General features: G+C 37.0%; 1 protein-coding gene across 1 annotated transcript; it reads left to right on the top strand.

Moving 5' to 3' along the window:
• The first annotated feature begins 2,229 nt into the window (after window positions 1–2,229).
• On the top strand, window positions 2,230–7,949 carry LOC145737320 (uncharacterized). The gene is made up of 2 exons (XM_081991955.1): window positions 2,230–2,955; window positions 3,559–7,949. Exons 1-2 carry the CDS (start codon window positions 2,601–2,603, stop codon window positions 7,947–7,949), a joined length of 4,746 nt encoding a protein of 1,581 aa, XP_081848081.1. The 5' UTR covers window positions 2,230–2,600.
• Window positions 7,950–13,352: the final 5,403 nt, after the last annotated feature.

Raw genomic sequence — 13,352 nt, 5'->3', positions numbered from 1 at the left:
AGCTCAACTGTTCCTTTACTTGTAAGTACCCCCTAGGCTGTTTGTAAAGTGTACCTAAATAAATAAATAAATGATGATTGCAATATAGTAGACATTGCAAATAATTGGCAAGACGTGTGGAAACTTAGATCTCAATTTGACAGATAATTTTAACACATTTATTATTAATGACTCTGTGTTAGAAGGTCTTAATCGAGAAAATCTAGATCTTAAAGATTATTCCGAGGATTATGCTAATAAAGACTTAGCCGAGTTCAGTCCCTTTGTAAGAGTAAATTTGTCAAACGGCAAAAGCAAAATAATAAAAAAATCCTCTTTGTGTTGGTTGCTCTATGAAGGAAAAGGCAAGGTCAGTGTCGACAGATTAAGACGTTTTGTTACCAATACTAAGCTTTCCAAAAATCCAACTAAAAAGAATCCAACTTTACGAAAATGTACAAGAAAAACTGTCAAACTGGGTGGTAAGCGAAAAAACAAAAACCAATTTCCAGAAACGGATATTGAATCCGATTACACACTAAATGACTCGACAGATTCTGAAAGTTTCTCGGACTCAGAGCATTGCAATAACGAGAGTAATATGATCGAGAAGTTGAGGCACAAAAATGAGAAGTGTGTTTCAAAATCGGTTTTAAAAGAACATTATTATGCGGTTCTGTATGATAAAAGCTGGTACGTAGGAACGGTAGTAGAGAAACTTGACGGTGATGTTTTTAGAATGAAATTTTTAAAACAAGAGGTAAATGTTTTTATTTGGCCAAAAAATGATGACATTACAGAAGTCAATAAATAATTTATATTTTACGGTCCTATACAACTCATTGGATCGGGTCCAATTCAAATTTGTACTAATGATTTAGATGCCATTAACAAACAATATAAAAATTACAAACATAATTTGAGATAAGCTGCTATAGAATCAAATAATTAAGTACAACAATTGATATTTTGACAGCATAATTATTTGACCTGTTATTAATAATTTATCCGAGTTGTAGATACTTGTCTAGTCTTTTCTTTGATATTAGTTATGTGGCTTTAATACAATAAACATAAGTTCCTTTCTGATATCTTTAAATTTTAACTGAAAGATTTGCATAACTTACTTTGAATATTTTAGCTACGACATTTGTTACTTTTTTTTTACTAAGACTTAAATGTACTATAAATATATTCATTTACTGAACTTTAGTTTTTAACTCGATGGATTTTTAATATATGGAGGTAATAACAAACATTTTATTAATTTGTATTATTCCTACTAAATTGCTATTAACTTAAGGAACTAACCTTGTATTCATACACCTATATATTTTATCTTGGAACTTGGAACATATTGTTATTCTGTTTACCAGGGAATCATAATATTAGAACCAATTAGACCAATATTCTATTCAATTTCTTCGATATTTTATGGAAGTTTACCAGTATTTCGGTGAAAGTGCATGGTATTTTTCAGAATTTGTAGTAGTTCATGGAAGGCCATGGTATTTCGGCTTATATAGTGGTAATTTGTGGAAGTTTGGGATGAAAAGTTGGTATTTCATGGTATTTTGCCGAAAGTGGTTTTTTAGTGTACAGATTTTGGAGACTAATTTCCCCCTCGGTTATTTCTAATACTAAAATTAAATTATTTTTTTTATAAACTTCTTCGGTCATAAGCATTGATTCTATTCTTAGTCCTAATATTAATACTATAACTAAAATTAAATTTTGTTTTATAAACTAGGCTTAAGTCCCTTCCATTTCATCAAATTTATGCAGTATTGTCACGTTAAGGGGTAGTTGAGGGGGAAGAACACACAGGTTTCCACAGGTAACCCACTTTTATTAAGTTATAGTGCCTTAATGACTAGTCAGTAATCTTACCCCCAGATTGCCAAGATGGCGGGGAGCATGATGTGATCTGGCTTCTAGGCAGAGGGTACACGGGGGGCGACGCTTTAGCGGTGATGAATGAACCCTAGACTTCGTAAGTAGGAACGGCAACTTAAGCTGCTCGCCCACACTATTTCCTTTGCTAGGGCTGATCTAGGGTGTGGCACTTGGTCTCCTACTGCTCCACGTTACGTTACACAATAGGCATACCCCAGAGTTCGGTAATTTAGTCGAGCTACGGTGCATCTTTTATATTCGTCAGCGACCTCATTATGCTAACCTTGCTGACTGGGCTGGTTACTGGGTGTGCACCGTAACTACTAACCCGGGTGTGACAGTATGTATGTTGTATCTATGTACATTTTCTAGTTTCAACTGTCATCTGTTAGCTGAAAAATTTTGTTTTGAAAAGTAATGTCAACGTGTAACTATAACCTAAAAAAGGGAGATTATTGGCGTTAAGTAAAAAATAGGCACATGTTCTTGATATCTTTTAGGGTTTTAATCCCAATCTAAAGTTTAGTTCTAACACCGAATAAAGTTGAATTCGAGTAAAGGGTGTTATATTTTTTCCCGATCCAGAGTGCAAGAGACAACTCCAAGGGCAAAACGGGTAGTTTTGTTCGAGGGCAACATTAGTGGCGACCGTGACAGGACTCTTGTGACTTTGGTTGGGGTTGGACAGTTTTGTAGTGTATTTTTTGAGCTTTTGGGGACATAGTATGGAGCAGCTAAGGAAGAATAGAAAAATTCTGCGTACTATGTTTACAAAGAGTGCCAATGATTTGGAAGAGCTACTAACTGGTGAAGAGGTGAACTTAGATGTTCGAGTGGCCTTCGACATGTTGAATAATAAAGCTGAGAAGCTAAAAGCTCTCAATGAGGAAATATATGATCTACTGTTGAGCGAAGATACTGAAGAGGACCTCATAATGACGGAGTTAGAAGCATGTGATAACTACATGAAGAGATTCTCCTTATTAAGTTTACGTTACGAATCCCTCATGCAGAAAGATAGAAATGGATACCATGCAGCTTCAGGAAACCCGGAAACCAATAGTGTTGCACCGTTACAAGGTAAACATAAGTTTAAGTTGCCTGTTATTGAATTTAAGACATTTTCCGGTAATATCAAGGAATGGTTACCATTTTGGTCACAATTTCGCAAAGTTCATGAAGACCCTGACATTGATTGCAATGATAAAATTGAATACCTTATTCAGGCTACTGTTCCTGGCAGTAGAGCCAGGTTACTAGTAGAAAGTTTCCCTGCTGTTAAAGAAAATTATCCTAAGATCGTTGAGTCACTAAAATCTCGTTTTGGCAGGGAAGATTTGCAAATAGAGGTGTATATACGTGGTCTGCTGCAGCTTATTATTAACAATGCTACCTCTAGTAATAATATAGACGTATGTTCACTTTATGATGGCCTGGAAACACAAATTCGTGCTTTGGAGACTTTAGGCATTACCACAAGTGGATATTCAGCAGTGTTGTTTCCTTTGATTGAGTCTTGCCTACCTGAGGACTTATTAAGAGTGTGGCAGCGATCGTTTATTAGTAGTAGTATACCATCAGATCCACCAGATGTTGAAGCAGTCAGTCTCGAGGCCAAACTAAAACATTTGCTACATTTTCTGCGAAATGAGGTTAATAATGAGCAACGCATTGTTCTTGCAGCACAGGGATTTGGTCTACGTAGTGAAACTGTGGACAATTTTCAAGAGACCCCTGTGAAAGCAAACTCCCGTCGACAGCCTAGTGCCAGTGCACTGTTGGTGCAGTCAAACCAGAAGCCAAGTCCACCACAACGAGAACCAAATAAATGTGTATTTTGCAACAGTTGTCATGACAGCCTAAACTGTTTTAAAGCCCAAGGTATGACTTTGGAGAAGAGGAAAGAGTTGTTGTCTTCCATGAGGGCTTGTTTTCGATGCTTGAAGTTGGGTCATCAGTCACGGCAGTGCCATGCCAGGGTTAAATGCATAATTTGTGGAAAGTCACATGTAACCCTTATGTGTTTCAGTCTATCAACAGGTGGAAAAGCAGTGACAGAGCTGAAAGCCGACGAAACTCCCGCGTCGACGTCCAACGATTTTTTGACTTGTACTAATGGGACGGGTTCTCATGTATTTTTGCAGACTTTGAAGGTTAACTTGAATGGTCCACATGGTTCCAAAAGCGTGAGGGTACTTATTGACACTGGTTCACATAACAGTTACATACTAAAAGCCACAGCAGACTCATTAGGATTTTCTATAAAACAGAATTTTAAAATACGCCACTGTTTGTTTGGAGGAGTGTCATCTGAACAGAACCACAATGTTTATGATATTTGTTTAAGTCAAGGAAATTACAAGTGTACTTTAGAAGCTTTATCTCAAAATGTTATTTGTACAGATGTTTTGCCTGTTTTTTATGGACCCTGGATGGACGATTTGAGGCAGAAGGACATTCCCCTCTCTGATTTTAATACTCCAGGCCCCATAGAGGTGTTGATAGGGTCGGATGTAGCTGGGAAGCTGTATACTGGACGTACCCTTAAGCTGACAACCGGTTTAGTTGCTGTGGAAATGCTACTTGGTTGGACCCTGATGGGAAAGGTACCAATTGATAGACCTTTAGGACACACTTTAAGTGCTATAAGTTTACTTATAAATGATGCTTTACTGTCCCAACTATGGGATTTAGATACTTTAGGAATTCGTGACCCTTATGAACAACGCTCTCGAAGAGAACAAGCTTCGGCGGCAGTACAGCTCTTTTTAGAATCTGTTCAAGTTACACCAAGGGGTCGTTATAAAGTAAGGCTTCCCTGGGTAGATGGACATCCGCCATTGCCTTCAAATTATGAGCTGGCACGAAAACGTTTGAAAAACACTTTGACGAAATTAATCACCAGTCAATTGAGGCAACCTTACGATGAAGTTTTCTTGGAATGGATTAAAGCTGGGATCATTGAAGAAGTTAGAGAAAACCAGGTAACTTCATTGGTTCATTATTTACCTCACAGGCCAGTCGTCAAGGAAAATAGCACTACCAGAATTAGACCAGTGTTCGACGCGTCAGCCAAAGACAAACAGGGACCCTCACTGAATCAATGTTTAGAGACTGGCCCCAACTTAATAGAGCTGATACCAGACATACTTCTTCGTTTCCGTCAACATAAAATAGGTGTGTCTGCAGATATAAGAAAAGCATTTCTACAGATTAGTATTCACGAAGCTGACCGAGACTTTCTGCGCTTTTTATGGGTCGATTCTGAAGGGAATGAAATAATTTATCGACACAAACGAGTAGTCTTTGGTATTAGAAGTAGTCCATTTTTGTTGGGGGCTACCTTAGAGTACCATATAAATCAAGGTTTGAAGGAATGTAGTCTTGAGTTTTCCAAACAAACTTTAGAAAGACTTAGTAAGAGCTTTTATGTAGATAATTGTGTTTGTAGTGTTCCAGATGAAGAAAGCTTGATTACTTTTCGACGAGAAGCCACTACATTTTTGGAGAAAGCATTATTTGACTTGAGAGGGTGGGAGTTTTCTCATCAGACGTTACCAGAAAACAGCGAACCCGTGACTGCGTTACTTGGAATGGAGTGGAACACTGACCAGGATACCTTAGGTTTGAATAAATCGCTGTCACACTGTTTTGAACAATTTATGAATACCCCTGTAACAAAAAGAATAATGCTGTCTGTAGCTCAAAGAATATTTGATCCTATTGGGTTTACTTGTCCTACGACATTGGTTCCCAAACTGCTGTTGCAACTGACATGGGGAATGAAAATAGGTTGGGACGCTGAGGTTACTCCGGATATTTCCAAAGACTTTAAGAACTGGCTGACAGAGTCAAAACATCTTTTGGACATCAAGATTCCTCGTTGGATTCATGCAGGATTGGAAGACGCAGAAGACTGGACGCTGCATACTTTCTGTGATGCAAGTAAAACTGCTTACGCCGCTGTTGTTTTCTTGCGTGGAGTTAAACATGGTAAGGTTTTTGTTACTCTCCTAGCAGCGAAAAGCAGAATCGCTCCAGTGAAAAGAATAACTATACCACGATTAGAACTATTAGCAGCGGTGATTGGAGCGAGGTTGTATTCTTCAGTCCAGCAAAGTTTACAGTGTAGTTATGGAAGTTTTTTCTGGACTGACTCCTCTACAGTTTTAGCTTGGATTCGACGACAGGAAGAATGGAACGTATTCGTCACCAATCGAGTCAATGAAATAAAAAATGCAACCCCCTTCGATGCGTGGAGACACGTTCCTGGCCATCTTAATCCTGCAGACCTGCCATCTCGTGGATGTTCGGCCAGTCAACTTAAAAAATCAAATTGGTGGGAGGGCCCAGAATGGCTTTATACAGCATCTGATAATTGGCCTAACCAATGTTCACTAACAAATGAACAAGAAGTTCAACGTGAACGCAAGAAAGGGCTTGTTACCTCATTATTAGCCAATAATGATTGTAGTATGACCGTAGATGATTGGCATATGACTTATTTCTCTAAGTATTGGAAAACCGTCCGAATGATAGCTTGGATATTTAGATTTTCTCATAATGCTCGATTTCCTTCCAGACGATTACAAAGTGTCTTGTCTACTGAAGAATTGAGTAAAGCAGAGACGTTTATATTTAAGCTGCTGCAACAACAGTCATTTAAAGGAAATGAAGAAAAACGACTTGGAAGTTTTGATTATTTTGTGGACAAATCGGGTATCATACGTTTGAAGTCTAGAGTGAGTCAACGCGACGATACTGACCAGTTTCGTTACCCTATTATTTTACCTGCCAAAAACCAGCTGGTTGAAAACTTGATATTTGACCTTCATATTAAATCGTGTCATGTTCGAGCACAGGGTCTATTGGGGATACTTCGAGAAAACTACTGGATCCCGGGCGGTAGGCGAGTTATCAAATCCATAATTTCTAAGTGTGTCGTGTGTAAGAGACATAACGGTAAATCGTACGTCGTGGATTCACCTGCTCTGCCGCGGGACCGTGTTCGCGAGGCTGCTACATTCGAAGTGACCGGTTTAGACTTTGCTGGACCTTTATATTTAAAAAATGGAGAAAAGGCATGGATATGCCTTTTTACTTGTGCTGTATACCGTGCGGTGCATTTGGAACTGTGTACTTCACTGTCGGTTGTTAATTTTCTTCAAGCTCTTCGTAGGTTTATCGCTAGACGAGGACGACCACGGACCATTTACAATGATAATGGGACTAATTTCGTAGGGACAGAGACACTGTTCAGCAAGCTGGACTGGGATAAAATTACTACGGAAACCAGTATAGAACGTATTACCTGGAAATTCAACCCTCCGTCCGCACCCTGGTGGGGAGGATTTTGGGAAAGGTTAGTGGGAGCTGTTAAACAACTTCTCCGTAAGACTTTAGGACGGGCGTCGTTGAATTACGAGGAGCTAGTCACAGTATTGTGTGATTGCGAAGCAATTGTGAACTCCAGACCGTTGACGTGTTTGTCAGATGATCCCGAAGAACTAATACCTCTCACTCCCATGTTCTTTTTGAGAGACCAGGCGAGCAGTAGCGTTTGTGACATTGATGCAATAGATGGTCAGTCACTTTGCAAAAGAGTTGTATATCTCAGGAAAATCCGAGAAGATCTACATCGAAGATTCCGAGCTGACTATTTAGGTCAGTTAAAGTTACTAAACTGGGGAAAACGTACAACAGAACCTAAACTTGGTGATATTGTCCTTATTGGCAATGACAATGAGAAACGCCTCGATTGGACTATGGGACGGATTTGTGAGCTGATGCCTGGCAAAGACGGACAAGTACGTTTGGTCAAAGTGTCTACTAACCGAGGAACCTTTATGCGGCCGATTCAGAGACTTTACCCTTTGGAATGTGTGCAGCAGGTTAAGGTATGTGAACCAAGTTCGTCCGAATGTGTTCCTCAAGTCGTGAAAACCACCTCCAAAAAGAATGGTACAGATGAGGCTGATCCAGAACAAGAAGTTCTGATCCCTAGACCGGCTCCAGTGATGCAGAAGACGACTAGAAGCGGGCGTGTGTCTAAGATGCCCAAAAAATACTTGTAAATTTAAATTTGATTTGTGAGTCACTTGATTGTACTTTTTAAGTGACTCAGGTGGGAGAATGTTGTATCTATGTACATTTTCTAGTTTCAACTGTCATCTGTTAGCTGAAAAATTTTGTTTTGAAAAGTAATGTCAACGTGTAACTATAACCTAAAAAAGGGAGATTATTGGCGTTAAGTAAAAAATAGGCACATGTTCTTGATATCTTTTAGGGTTTTAATCCCAATCTAAAGTTTAGTTCTAACACCGAATAAAGTTGAATTCGAGTAAAGGGTGTTATATTTTTTCCCGATCCAGAGTGCAAGAGACAACTCCAAGGGCAAAACGGGTAGTTTTGTTCGAGGGCAACAATGTACTTTACAAAGACATTGTATAATACATATTAACTCAATGTTGAGCAATGCCGTTTACTAAAGTGTATAATGATAATTATTAAACATAAAACAATTACGAAAACTGCATTAGTTTTGATTTGAATGTTAATTTACGTAAAATCAATATACTGACCTTAAAACTTGCTTTTTTATTCACTATTCTAATGTAAGTAGTTGAACCCATTGCACACAATTTCACTCTTCAACTTGATTAATTTGTTTCAATCTTCTTAGTGGGTAATTTGTTCTTCGCTTAGGTCAATTTCTTCATTAAAGTTGTATTTTCTCATCCACATGGAAAATTAGTGAAGTATTCAGCATATACAGGATACAGATCTGTGAAATAGGCCCAATGTGTTAGTTGAACCACCCTTAAAAATGTTTAGTAATGTATACAAGTGATGCATCAGCAGAATTTATTCAGGTTAGGTATGAAATTGCAATTGTAATCTTACCTGGGCTAGCAAGCGTTGTCTGCATTATCACCATTGAAAAATATACATTTACTTGAATTTAGTGAATAATCTTCGCCAAGTATTGGATTATTGTAATAAAAATACAATAATTATTTCAGCTGCATGTAATTTTTTTTGATACAACAAAACAACAGCAAAGTGACAAGTTGGCATGTGAGTGCTAGAGATGCAAAACAATCGATAGCACTATCGATTTAATCGATAGTGCTTCACAAATTCTTACTATCGAGATTATCGATAGTAAATACAAAACTATCGATAGTAGCGCACACAGCGCCATCTATTGACGACAGGACGCAAAATTGCAATAAAAATGAGATATGACAATTATGACATATAAATGCAAAGGACAAACGGACAATGACAACACAATAATGGCATGACAAGTGACAAGACAATACAGAAATTTTAGAAGTTGAAATATTTGAATTGTTTGTGTACATTACTATACTTACTAGTATTATTACTATAACTTATAGTCTTAAAATATCAGTCAGTACCTACCTACCTACTGAGTTACTGAGTAAGCCAAGGAGAACCTACGTAAGTTCAGATAAACTTCAATTTCACCAATCACACAATCACAATTCAAATAATATGCCAAAAGATGAATTTGGACGACAATTCGCTACCTGCTTATTATGTAAAAAAGAATACCGAACGAGTGGGAATACATCTAATCTACGAGACCATCTAAATAGGTTCCACAAGTCTAAACTAGGAAAGCGCATTCACACAGAGGAAAATTCAGGTTCAGACTCAGATAGTGATAATTCTGGTCCTGCGGAACAAACACCAAAACGTAAACAACAGAAACAGACAAAATTAACAGGATTTGTACAAAAACCAAGTAGCTGTTATTCCTGAAATGATCCCACAAAGTTAGAACTTGACAGGCTTGTTGCCTTTATGATTGCAAATGATTTCCAGCCATACTCTATTGTGGAAGATGTGGGATTTGTCAATTTTGTTACAGCATTGGACCCTAGGTATGAGCTACCCTCCAGAACAACATTAAGTAAAAAAATATTGCCTGCCTTGTATAATGAATTAACTGCAAAACTTAAAAAAATATTTAGTTCAGTTAATCATGTTTCTATAACAACTGATATGTGGACCTCTGTTGCCAATCAAGGTTACATAACTGTAACAGCACATTTTGTTTATAAGAATGCACTCAAAACTGCTGTTCTTGAAAGTATGCAAATAGAGGGACGCCATACTGCTGAAGCAATCAAGGATCATTTACAGGTATTTCCTTAATGTATCATTTTAGTATATTATCATGATATTATGTACAACTCAACTACCAATAGGGATCAAAAACATGTGCAATGGAGTTTGACAAATAAAATATCTTGCTTAGTATCCGACAATGCTGCAACCATGTTAAAAGCAAGTGAACTGTTACGTGTGACTCATCTCCCTTGCTTCGCCCGTACCCTGAATCTCACAGTAACAGATGGCCTGGAGCCTCGGAAAGGATCTGGAGAAGAAAAGTTAGGTCACAGTCACAATGAAGAAATAAGCTCTGAAGAGGACAACCTAAGAAACTTGTTGCAGAAATGCAGGAATATAGTAAGATTTTTTAAAAAAAGCACATTAGCAATGGACCACTTGATAAAGGAACAAGAAAAAAAAAATAAGACCCCATTAAAGCCAATTCAAGATGTTTGTACTAGATGGAATAGTACTTTATACATGCTAGAGAGGCTACTTCACCTTCATAATGACAACTGCCTGACAATTGCATTGTCCAATTCAGCCAATGCACCTGAAATTCTTAACTTTAGTGACATATCAACAATAAAGGAAATAGTTGCAGTGTTAAAGCCATTTGAAGAAGCCACAAAGCAGGTCTCCGGGGACAAATATGTTACAGTGTCAATAATTATCCCAATTGTAGTAGGTATCCAAACGAGCTTGCAGAATGTGGGTATAGGTTTAACCTGTAATATTGCAAAATATCTTCATTCAAAATTAATTGCGTCAGTAATAAAACGATTGTTTTCTTATGAGACAAGAACCATACTACGAGTCGCCACCCTTCTGGATCCCCGCTTCAAAAAACATGCATTTAGGAATTCAGAAAATGCTTCTCAAGCTCACATACATACTCAAAAAGAACTCGCAAATTTTATGCAAAAAACAAAATTACTGAGCAATGCAGTCCTCGATGATAAAGGTGTGTAAAATGAGCCAGATTCTACTCCCTCTACATCAAAAGCAACCAATTCCAGCACCTGTGTGGACGTAGACCTGTTTGGTTTTTTGGCTCAACGTATTACACAGGCTGATCAAATTAGTACTGCTTCAAGTGATTCAATAATTTTGATGCGTCAATATATCGAGCCAAAAGTCTTGCCAATGGATACAGACCCCATTGAATATTGGTCATCACAATCGCAATTTCCCTCAGCTTTTGCTGATTTTGCAAAAAAAAATTCTTTGCATTCCAGCAACAAGTGTGCCTTCGGAAAGAATTTTTTCCAAAACAGGCCAAGTCATTAGCGAGCGACGGTCAAATTTAAAACCAAAAAATGTCAATATACTAATTTTTGTGGGCCAAAATAAATGGATGTAAAATGAGTCATTGGAATGATTTTATTGGTTTATCCTGTTGAATTTTTGTGATTTTTTGACGACTTTACATTTAATTTTTTAATTTTTAAACAATTTGTTATATTTTGACATTTTTATTTATTATTTTGTTGAATTTTTGTGATTTTTAACGACTGATTTAGTTTTTATTTGTGATAAAGTTTTTGATTTTTAGTTTACATTTAATTTTTAAACAATTTGTTTTATTTTGACATTTTTATTTATTATTTTGTTGATGATTTTAGAATAAAATGTTTTATTTTTAATGTGATTTTCTTTTATCTTTGTCCCTGTCACTATCGATAGCACTATCGATAAAATCGAGTTTTATTTTGTGCTATCGATACATCGAATTTTTGCACTATCGATAGTTTTGCAACTCTGCATGTGACATCATAACAGATCCAAGATGGTCTGTCAGCGGAACTTCTTTCCTCAATGCGATACGCCGGGTGACGTCACAGTGGATGCTCGGGTGCACAATATGCACTTAATACCCAAGGGATTACAGGCGTTGGCCGTGGTTTTGTATTACTATTTGATTTTCTCTCTTCATTAAAGTAGTCATCTTCACAGAGTGGAGGCATTACATTCTTCTGAGATGGTATTTATAGGGGTAAGTTCGACTAAACAAAATATCTAAAAATGTTTATTCATTATTGGAATTATTGTTTAAAAGAACATTCCAGCAGCACAGAGATGTTTTCTTTACAATCATAGTACTTGATAGGTAGATATTGTCTCATATAAGTGTTTTCTAGAACTAATATTTAAACTAACCACAAACAACTTTATTAAAAAATATGACTACTATTTTTTAGCATTCTTTTAGATAAGGCTATACCAGGTGTCCAAGAGCACCCTGGACATAGGAGATTAACATGGGAAAACGGTTTTGATTTTTTTGCGCCTGTACGGTTGATTTGATTGAAAAATCGTAATAATGAAAGTTGTAGTACCTATCACGGACTAGTTTTCTGTATTTTTTTCAGATCTCTAACTTGAGCCCTTTTGCCGTAAAACACGAACAAAAATGAGAAAATTTAAACTTTTGGCCTGCACTGTATAGGCGGTTGTCGGGCAACGGGTAAACAGATCATTGTTGCTGATACGGTTGCTCGACAACCGCTTATACAGTGCAGGTAAAAAAATTAAATTTTCTCATTTTTGTTGGTGTTTTACGACGAAAGGGCTCAAGTTAGAGATCTGAAAAAAATACAGAAAACTAGTCCATGATAGGTACTACAAGTTTCATTAATACGATTTTTCCATCAAATCAACCATACAGGCGCAAAAAAATCAAAACCGTTTTCCCATGTAAATCTCCTCTGTCCAGGGTGCTCTTGGACACCTGGTATATATATACTCGTAAGACATATTAGCTTTGAGGTTCAGCAATGCAGTTTACTGAATCACCTAATGATGATATTATTATATTGTGTTAAACATAAAAGAACACTGTAAACTGCAATGATTTTCAGTTTTCATTGAATGTTCATATGGGAATTATAGTTTAGTTTGGATAAAAACAGTTAACTTAGCTTAAAACATTCTTTTATAATGTTGTGTTATGTTATAATGTTGGTCCTTAAAAACATTGCACCATGTTTCACTCTTCACTTTAAATGTTATTACTCTTTAAAAGAATTCCTAATTGTTGTTTACATTGGCAACATTGCCCGCTAGATTGGCATTTCTGGTTTTTCGGTGGTTTGTATGGCACATGGCGCGAAGACGTCATTCTGCGAGCAACTTTTGTACAAGTAACATGAGAACGTGCCTGTAAAAGTGAAGTCATTCGAATAAACCATGTCTGATCTCTTTTAGTGTCTTCCACCGGTCCATCTAGTGATGTAACACAATCTCAGCGATCTCACTAGTAAATAGCTTCCATTGACCGGTCTTAGATAATAATACTTTATGATGTATTGTGTTACTGTATTGTATTTTGT

Source organism: Ips typographus, linkage group LG13 (assembly GCF_016097725.1).
Source record: "Ips typographus isolate SLU linkage group LG13, UJ_Ityp_2.0, whole genome shotgun sequence".
Taxonomy (NCBI): domain Eukaryota; kingdom Metazoa; phylum Arthropoda; class Insecta; order Coleoptera; family Curculionidae; genus Ips; species Ips typographus.
Note: the sequence above shows the minus strand (reverse complement) of the source record. Positions and strands in the feature narration are given on the sequence as shown.

Bases quoted from the DNA above. Each gene is read 5' to 3' on its own strand.
- LOC145737320 (XM_081991955.1), top strand. From the start codon at position 2,601: ATGGAGCAGCTAAGGAAGAATAGAAAAATTCTGCGTACTATGTTTACA. The intron at 2,956-3,558 runs GTAAACATAAGT...TTGTTCTTGCAG, and splicing joins TAGTGTTGCACCGTTACAAG to CACAGGGATTTGGTCTACGT.